The sequence below is a fragment of the Onychostruthus taczanowskii genome, unplaced genomic scaffold (genome assembly GCF_017590055.1).
Source record: "Onychostruthus taczanowskii isolate IOZ18803 unplaced genomic scaffold, ASM1759005v1 scaffold247, whole genome shotgun sequence".
Classification (NCBI taxonomy): domain Eukaryota; kingdom Metazoa; phylum Chordata; class Aves; order Passeriformes; family Passeridae; genus Onychostruthus; species Onychostruthus taczanowskii.
Genome location: NW_024499763.1, coordinates 194,397 through 204,582, shown reverse-complemented (window position 1 = coordinate 204,582; position 10,186 = coordinate 194,397). Strand labels below are relative to the sequence as shown.

Below are 10,186 nucleotides of genomic sequence, written 5' to 3'. Positions count from 1 at the left end.
TAGAGTTAGGGTTGTTCATCTAGAAAGAAGAAAAGGCTCCAACACTACCTCATTGTAGCCTTTCAGAACAAGTTTTTACACAGGCAGATAGTGACAGGACAAAGGGGAGTGGTTCTAAACTGAAAGAGGAGAAATTTAGCTTAGCTGTTAGGAAGAAATTCTTTACTGTGAGCATGGTAAGGCACTGGAACAAGTTGCCCAGAAAAGTTGTAAATGTCCCATTCCTGGAAGTGTCCAAGGCCAGGCTGGAGAGGACTCTGAGCAACCCGGTCTAGTAAAAGGTATGCCTGCCCATGGCATGGGGATTAGAACTAGATGATCTTTAAGGTCCCTTTAAACCCAAACCAGACTGTAATTCTATGATAATTTAGAACTTTTACAAATCAAGCTTCTTTATTTGCTACATTCTCATGCTAGCTTTTCAGCCCACCATTTATCTGTTTTGCAGGCTGTGACCCCTTGGAAACTTGAATGTCTCCATTGACTTACAATTTAATGTACTTGAATAGTTGTTCTTATGAGACTGATTTCAGCCTGAAAATGTCTCCAACAGGAGTAAGAACAAAACTGGTGTGTCCTTTAAAAGAAAAATCACACCAAAGTTGTTCCAAAATTATACAGTATATAAACTTTATTTCATCTCAGCTCTATTCATATTAGTGCTGTCAACAGTCACAGATCAGCATATGATACCGTTATGTAGTAACTATTTACAATTTACAGGAACACACCTTTTATTCAGAAAATATAAGTACAAAAGCTAGGAGTAAACAAACAAAGTGCTGCAATTTGGATTTGTTGTAGGCAAAAGCATATAGAAGTGACCTAGCAAACAATCAAGATCAAATCAGGCGAGAATAGTCAACAAGACTGTCTAATTCATCAGAAAAATCACTTCAATCGCTATCCATCCAAAATGTATTGCACAATTCAATCAAAAAAAAAAAAATAGAACAAACAAGTCATTTATTTCAACTTTTAGAAAACACCCAGTAAAACCTGTATAGAGATACAGTAGCAGGCAATTCTTTCCTAGGATAAAATTTTTTTCTCTCCTTTAAAAAAATAACCTTTAACACAAAATAGAAGACAGTATTCAATAGAAGAGAAATAACCAAATAACCCCTGATTAGCATTTCTGCCAAGGCAGTAGATTATATTCACAGTCCAAAGGTGGTGCTGAGTTTTGGTTCTTGCTGTTCTGTTTGTGATCTTGAACAACAGCTTTTCTTCTTGCCCCTTCTCAAGAGGCAACAGATATAAAATTTTAAGCAGCAATGTCATGGGACATTCTCATCACAAAATCTTCAAGATGGTCGTAGCCACAACTAAAAGAAATTAAATCAAATGTTACATTATTGAGAACAACTTAGAAGCTCTTAATATTAAAACAATTGCATTGTTTATTAATATAATCAGGAGACAGAAGAATTTCAAGTAAGTCAAACTGCCAAATTACTTGAGCAAGCAATTCCATTCCAGTACCTGCAAAACAGTTGAGAAACTGATGAAAGCAAAACAAGGCGTAACAAAATGGTCAGCAGTCTCACTGGAAATAGTCTACCACATCACTGCATATTAATCCAAACAAAAAAATTTGGACTGTCTTGCAATAAGGCTTATCATCAAAATTGAGATGATGATACAGAATTTTGGATCTAGCACATAGCCTCCTCTAGAGGAAAATATCAATTGCATGCCAATGAAGTCAGCATCCCCCTTAATTTCTAAGTTATATATATTCAAGAATACGAGACAAAAATACCTGAGATTAAGTAGGCAACTACAATCTAATAATGAAGTATGAACAGTTTACATATACATTAGCTGATGTTATGAAAGCGTAACCAATAATTTCGGACATTAAGGTCAATATCAACAAGTCTTTCTGTGATATGTTTCAAAGGCAGCTCAGAACACCTGAATTTTTTTACACCATCATTATAGACAGCATGACAAATGTAAGTTTCAGTCATACCTTCTGCAACCTATTATGCAATAGTGTTGTAAATACCTTTGGTCCATCAGTATCTACAATTCAATTCTTTCCAACAGAGGGATAGAGAAAACAGTTGCTGATTTTGTCAGAACTGATGAAGGCTGTTGGCAAACAGTCCAAACTCTACTGCTTTTTAAGTGCAATAAAGTGCATTCACTATTTTATTCAAAGATGGAAAAAACACAAAGTAGAAACCATGACTGTTAGACAAACAATTTTTTTTCCTTTGAAAGAGGTATTATTTTGTGTTGAAGACTGTGTTTACATGACAGCAGGAGAAGAAGATAACCTGCCAGCTGCACTGTGGTAAATGGTAAATGGCAATGGCAATAGCTTAAGTTAATTAATTTTGCCTTGGCAGTGATGCAGGCCAACAAATGCATTTCAACCAAGTGATAGCAACTGCTTCACATGCACTGAATGCCTGACAACTGTGCAAAGCTTTCCATTTGCAAAGGAGGAAAAAAAAGTTGAACCAACCATATCCTACAGAATTCATCTGCAGAGTTTATTAAATATCATACACCACTAGTGATTCAAATCCTAATCTTTATCAGCCAGTGCAGAAAGTGTTTTCCTGTGTAGTTCCATAGCCCAGTCCTGTCTCAAACAGCTATTGCATGTGTGTTGCTTGTTTAGCTAGGCTAGTCTGATGCAACCTGCATGTTCAGGCCTATGTCAGCTGTTCCGTTCTTGTAATGTTACAACTAGCACTGGAGATTCATAATTGAAGTAGCTTAACAAAACTTGAAGAAAGACACAAACTGAGAGCATAAAGCTCCCCTAATTGTTCTCCATTATCTCTCTGCTTTAGTGTCTCTTGATATCAAAACAAAGCTGTGATTCAGAAATGTACTGATGTTTAAATGCAATTATATCTTAATCCCTCTGCAGAGAATATTCATCTTTTTTAAGATAATGCATTTTCATATTTACAAGATGTAATAATTAATTTCAAGCAGTACAGTATGTCTCCCACAAATCTGATTTGTTTGCCTATTCAAAAAAGGAACTTAGAAAATGAATAAATACAAAACAAAGCCAAGTGCAATAAAATTCAATATTACATATTAATTGATTTAAAATCTGATTTTATTTCTACTACTGAGATTTTTGTGGCTCAGTCAACACTGGAAGTTATGTTTAGGGTTAGGGTCACTCAAAAAGCCTGGTTTTGAATCAAACTCAGCTTTGTAAAGCAAAACATGATTAAGAGGAAAACAAAAATTATCATATGCATATACAACCAGAATTTGTTCTTTAACAAATGAAAGCAGGCAAGAAAAAAAAAAAAAGCAGAAGAACCATTAATTGCATAATACAGATTTCATTTTACATAAAACAAGAATGTATTAGACTTCACTCACCCACATGCTAGCTAAACACAGACTGGTGGCATATTCAAAAGATACCACTGCGAGGTGAGGCAAACTACAAAGCCAGAAGGAAAAGAGCTTATTGGACTATTTGACTGATAGTGTTATGTAGTGTTAACAAGTAAGAACTCTGTGGGAATCTATGGATGAGATTGCTGCAGTTAGATCACAACAACAACATAGTAAAAGCCAGATTACTGAAGATTACATTAATCTAGCCTATGTTCATTAATCAGGAACTGCTACAAGTTTTCAGAAACTTGTTAAATATATGTCCACTAAGAGGGTATAAAATTACTTACAGATACTTAGTACCACATACTTACTCTAGTAGCACAGTAAGTTAGTAATTTACATATCAAAATTACTTACAGATGTTTTAGCAATAAACTAAAAGCTCTATGTTAAAATGCACATTTACGTTGTAGTTCAGAACTTCACTGCTCCTGAGAGCGAAACATTGGATATTTTCATATACTGGCACCAGTCCAATATTAAGTATGGAGAAACAGGAGAGCCATGTCAGTCAATAAATAAAAAAAAAAAAAGAAACCAAGCATATTTCTTGATAGAATAATTTATAAAGACATCTCCAACTTCTTAGTTCTAAACAGAATTATGGAAGACTCATCCCCAGAATAGTTTGTGCTTCAGCAAACGAACATATAATGTTGAAAGTGAAGGAAAAATACTTCTTCCTTCATAATATGCCTTAATATTTGAGTTTCTATTAGATGTGCAACTCAGGCTCTTTGTGGATTTGGAAAGGAGAAAATTCATAGGCCATATATGAGCCAAGAAGGGACTGCTATGTGAAACCCAAGAGCTCTTTGAACAAAGATATCAACAAATCAAAGCACTTGTAGCCTGCAAAAAAACCTCACTGTGTGTTTTAGACAAAATTTAATATCAAGGATGAAAATTTGTTTGATGAATTCAAGTTAAATTTTTATTTTGTATCAAAAGTTGTGAATGTCTGTTGTAGGAAGAACAGGTTTAAATATCAAAAAGCTGAAGTGGCTGCCAAACAAGGCCCATCTCTCTGTTCTCAAAATATTTCCTAAATATTACTCTGGCTTACCAAAACAAAACAAAACGAAAAAGTCTCAGCTTTCTATTTTAATGTCAAAGAGAGAAAATCATGCTTTGAATACATGATACTTACTGGAGCTGCAGTATAATCAATATTCTTATAGTCTAAAAGTATTTAAAATATTTAAGATTGCAAGGCTCTCAACCATACTAAGTGTACAGGAAAATGTTGAAGTATTTAACACTTTCCTCAGATGCTGCAAGATGAAAATACAGACTTTTAACATTTTTTTTTAAAGAATCAACAGGACTTTAATGTATCTACAAGTGAAATGAAATTACTAATATTTTTATTTTATTTTGTATTTGCAAGCATGAAATAACTATATATGCAAGGCCAGTGAGAGAAACAGAAAGCAATTCTTCCTCTCACTTTAATTCCTAAATATTTCACTAATGTGACCCACAAAGAGAGGGATCACAGTGTTGATTCCAGATACAACGTAGAGGAGACTATTACTGTAGTTTTTATTTTAATTAAAAGTAGCTCCTATACATAAAAGAGTAAAAGTAATACCAAAGAAATGCTTAAGCTCAAATAATCTTACCTCCTTTTGCATCTGTTTCTCAAAGCCAATTTCACCTTTCTAGTAAATAGATCAACTGCTAAATACTAAGCAAATGTAAAAAAAAACTGGGAAAAAAAACCAACACAAACTGTTGATGACTCTTATTTTTGACCTGTCCTGACCCAGAGTGAACCAACATATTTTCGTGTTTTTTCAATACAAAAATAAAGCAGGCTCACACAAAAAAACCCAAAACTAATCAAAACCCCAACCTTGTTAGAATACCCACTTAAGTTAAATTTGTACACATCTTACTTCAAACACATATCTTGAGATATGTGATTGAGATAATTAACTTTCTATTCTACAAGCAAAACGCCTGTTGTTTTTGCCAGAAATTTTATTTCAGGGCTGGAAATGTTTCTTGGTATATTTTTCATAAAAACTGGTATGTCTCCACAAAAACGTCCAAATTTAAGAAGCATTAATTTCATATATTATATGTGTATATATATATATATATCTTTAATATGTCAATTACTTTTTTAATTTAGACAATTCATCCACAGAATAGTAGTGATGCTTGAACTTGCTTTGGTTCTATTGTAGCCATCACTATTAGAAATATGTCTTAACTGAGGAAAAATACTAGTAAAGAAAACATGCTTGTTTTTTTTCTCACTCTTGCTATAAATTCAAACCTAGACCTGGAATTTGATATTTCACTGAAGAAGAGGGAAGCAAAGAGAAGAGGAGTCCACTTGAATGTGGACACAGAAAAGAAAACATAAAAAAGTTTTTAATTCCTTATTCTTGAAACTTACTCCTCCTGCATAAACTTGTTTTACTTACATAACTTACCACTGGTCGAGCATCTTCTCGTTCTAGTATCTTTTGAGTCTGATCTGCTGGGAACTTCAGCACTGTTGTTATAACCTTGGCCATTGTCTAAAGAAATATAGGTTATCCATACATAATTCCACATCCACAAAAATGTCTGTAATATTTTTAAATTAATTTAATTTAATAATACTGGATACTATTTTATTAATGTCAATGGAAAACACTGAAATCAGCAAGATGTAACTATTTGTTTCACATTGTATATGCATGATGTGAATTATATGAAAACAATGTTTGCACATGGTCACAAACTTCAGCTACTGTAGTGTGATGTAAGATCTATGGCATCTATGCTCAAATGATAGAGTCCATTAATAAGACAGCATACTAGATAAAGTGCATGCCTAGAAAAAGCAATCTGTCAGTCTTGTTGCAGATATCCTACCAAGCAAGAGGCAAATAATAAAGTTGGACTGGAGGGTAATACAGTAAAACCTCCCAGAAAATACACATACACACCTTGGTAAAGCAGTTTACAAAGAATGTGATTAAGTACCCACATTAAAAGTCATGACACTAATTCCTGACTCTTAGATCCACATCAACCTCTACATTTCTCTTATGTCTCCAATACTGTAGACAAATCAGTGCATTCATTAATGTCTTGATTGTATTCCAGTATCATTTACTAGGATGCATAATTGGAAATACATCCTAGATATTTTGCACAGATTCTTTTGAACTCTGTTCAAAAAAGAGGAAGCATATCCAGAGATATCAACAATTCCACTACTGAATCATCCTTGAGACAAGATGCACTAGTGAAGGGGATCGTGCACAGAGAAGGGCCACCAAAATAAACTTACAAGACAGAATTAGATTTAAAAAATGCCTCTTCTTGTCCAGGAAAAAAAAGCTGAGAGAAAGGAAAATCTGTACTGAAAAGATAAATTACAATGTAGATCTTTTAACTTAAGAACTGTGTTGGGGGCATGGTGGAAAGCACAGTAATACTTTACAAGCATACTTAAAACCGTTTTAAGAAGTTCTATCATTTGCATCATCACTGCTCATGGTTTTCCAGTTCATGTAGCAGGATGAAACCAGTTCCTAAGACTGGTCGAGCCAGTTCCATATCCATAGATTTATGATTATATGATACAATTCTGAAGAGAGCAAACACTAAGCTCAGTGTCCTCCAGAAACACATCTAATGACTGAAAGGAAACCAGCATATGAAATCAAGAAGCTTATTGTACAGATTTTCACTACTTTTAGGAGTGAATTAATAACATCTAAAGTACACAGATTCAGGAATACTATGAAACATCTTTAAGCAACTACTGAAGAGGTATTTTACCATCTTCAGCTGGTAACACAGCTACTAACAAACTGTTATTTAATCCAACTTTAACTTACTGTGTTTGTGTCAAGACTACATCAAAAGATCACTTTTGCTAATATTCTGCATACCAGCTTTCATTTTACATCAAGTTTGACTGACAAACAGACTTTTGCTGATAAAACTGTATCTACCCATAAAGGTTTTTGTCTTGATAGGTGCAGCGGTGAGAGATGTGAAAACCCACTCCACCTGCCACTCATCTTGGCAAGCTGATGAAGTTTTGAAGTTATGAATCATGTCTCTTTGGGAAAAAAATGTGAAAGCCTATTGAATCCTGTGTCAAAAATAAACAGCATATAACAAATCACAAACACATGGTACTTCACATCATACAGCAAGGGCGTTAAACATTACTCTCTAACCTAGATCACCTGTAAGCATATACAAATTTCCATACCTTTGTCTCACGACCCATCATATATTCAAAGAGCACTTTCCTCAAGTATTCAAACTCAGTGGGTTCCTCAAATAGAGAAGCGTCAGTATGGTGAAGGTTTCCATCTGTGTAAGCAAAAAGAAGAGAACATTTATACTGAGAGTCACTCATCCAAATCCAAGTCTCATTAATGGCAAAAAACCAAACAAGAACAAATGCTGCATTCTGCACCTTAGATGGAGTAACTGCAGCCCTTCAGAAAGGCATCTGGGGGTGCTGGTTGGCAGGAGGTGCAACAGGAATCACCAGTGTATGTGCCCTTGGCAGCCAAGAGGACAAACCTCATCCTGGAGTTCATCAAACACAGCATCATCAGTTGGTCAGAAGAGGTGATTATCCCATCCTATTTAGCACTGGTGCAAGCCTCACCTTGAGTACTGTGTGCTGTTCAGGGCCTCAACATTTAAAAAGGATGGGAAGGTACATGAACACACCCAGAGGGTACCTCTACTACTGGATAACGTGCTGACAGGCATGTCCTCTGAGAAGAAGCTGAGGAGTCTAGTTTGTCTAATTTGGAGAAATGGAGGCTAAGGGGTGACCTCAGTGCTCTCTACGGCTTCCTGAGGACATGCTGATAGGCAGGTACTGCTCTCTTCTCCCTGGTACCCAGTGCCAGGACACATGGAAAATGGTTGAAACCTTCATCTATCATGGGGAGTTCAGACTTGATGAGAGGAAACATTTCTTTACCAAGAGGGTGTCAAACTCTGGAACAGACCTCTTGGAGAGGTGATTGATGCCTGTTTGTCAGTGTTGAAGAGGCATTTGGACAGTGCCCTTAAAGACATACTTGACCTTTTCATCAGCCTTGAAGTGGTCATACAGCTGGACTGTGAAACTGATGTTGGTCCCTTCCAGCTGAAGTATGTTTCTTGCATTGCTCTCTACCAGTACATGCTGAGGAAATCCTTGATTACATTTCCTCCCAGCCCTGCACTAGCAGAACGCACTGAATACCCACAACCATCTCCCATCATTGGTTCAGTCACCTTGAGGGAAGGAGGCATGGACCTTCTGAGGGGATAAGAGATGTAGATCATCCTGAGATAATTTGACCATTTGCACAAATTTGCAAAAAGCAAGCGTGACATGGCTTCTGAGTTCATCCAGCTAAGATGGATCTGTGCAGGATGGCAAAATCCCACATCTCTAACATTAGCAAGGCTCAGTGCTTGAGCCCTCTGTCTCATGCAGCACATACTCCTCAAGTAAACAGCTGCAAATCTTTTGGACAATACCTATTTATTTCCCTGTGCACTTTTCTATCTTATGTGAAGAATCTGAGAGGAACAGTATACCACCAGAGAGAAGGTACATAAGCCCACACTCTATCTCCAAACTGTCCAACCACCAGTGTCTAAAGGACAGCACACGAGCAGTGCAAGTCTGCTTCTGCCTGGGTCCTGGGGCTGCGCACAGGCCTTGGGTGGCTGGGGCCAGCCTCCTGGGACCCCCACCATCTCCTGCCAAGGGCCCAAGGGATGTATCCCAGCTCAGCCTGGGACCTTCTGCCCCACCTGTGCCCTGCCGTAGGTGTGCGCCTCTCTGCCCCTGTCTACTGGACGCTCTTGGGTCCTGTACTGCAGAGAGTTTAAGAATTCTGATACAGAGCTCTTTTAACTAGATGACATAAAAAAGAAAACATCAAACAAAACGCTGTACCAAAAAGATTTGGTCATCTGAAATCACACATCAACTCTATTATAATAGACAAGAGAAAACAAGGATGTCATAAGTGCATTATATAAGTGTTTTAAAAAGACTGATATTTTATTTTCTAGACCAAAATGTATCTTTCTAACAAACAAAAAACTTTTTTGTGATGAAAACTGTGTACTTACCTCTATATGGTGTTCCAACTGATGTGACATACATATTTTTCTCATAATGTTTCAGCTGGTCTTCCAGTATGTGAATCTAAACAGAGAACAAGTTGACATGATAAATGGTGTTAAACCTAAACAGCAGATGTACCACATCATCACTTGAAAAAACAAACCTTTTAATATTGCAAACACCAAGTATCAAACAAGAATACTTCTTAATCATTCAATGTCACCCTTACCTGCCCTTTCAATTCCTGCTCCTTCAGTTTTGAATCATTGACTAGAGTTGTCTTCTGTGCAAGTTGTGCCTGAAAAGACAGTCACATATGAAATTGCTGAAAATACATCATAGGTACCTTTGCAAAAAACCTATTTCTCCTTTTAACACACACTTATAAGCAAAATTATAAGCAGTATTTCAGGTTTAAAACTGCTCTGCAATGAAAGTATTAGAGAGTATCAATACCATGTAAGACTTACCTTTAGTTCTGTTATTGTGACCTATAACAACAATAAAAATTTAGATTAAAATGTATGAAAAATACTGACTATATCAAGCACTGGAGAAAGAAATATCAACAATCAAGATCTTATACAGTGTATTACTTGAGGATGACAAAACCTGAAATTACCAAATAATAACAACTAGTCTCATAAATAGTTTAACTTATTTGTATTGACAGTACATAAAGCTGAT

General features: G+C 36.0%; 1 protein-coding gene across 8 annotated transcripts in view; it reads right to left on the bottom strand.

Annotated features, from left to right (window-relative positions):
- Window positions 1-602: 602 nt before the first annotated feature.
- Window positions 603-10,186, bottom strand: part of GOLGA4 (golgin A4) — a 73,249-nt gene continuing 63,665 nt past the window's right edge. For 3 of the 8 annotated variants that reach the window (XM_041406302.1, XM_041406308.1, XM_041406307.1), the window contains 7 exons: window positions 9,970-9,990; window positions 9,729-9,797; window positions 9,505-9,580; window positions 7,622-7,725; window positions 5,829-5,924; window positions 3,367-3,430; window positions 603-1,328 (listed from right to left, as the gene is read on the bottom strand). In XM_041406302.1, the coding sequence (XP_041262236.1) occupies window positions 3,401-3,430; window positions 5,829-5,924; window positions 7,622-7,725; window positions 9,505-9,580; window positions 9,729-9,797; window positions 9,970-9,990 (396 nt within the window). In that variant the 3' untranslated portion in view covers window positions 603-1,328; window positions 3,367-3,400. Of the gene's footprint in view, window positions 1,329-3,366; window positions 3,431-5,828; window positions 5,925-7,621; window positions 7,726-9,504; window positions 9,581-9,728; window positions 9,798-9,968; window positions 9,991-10,186 lie in introns of those variants that run through there. The other 5 variants (XM_041406303.1, XM_041406306.1, XM_041406304.1 and 2 more) reach the window with 5 other exon arrangements.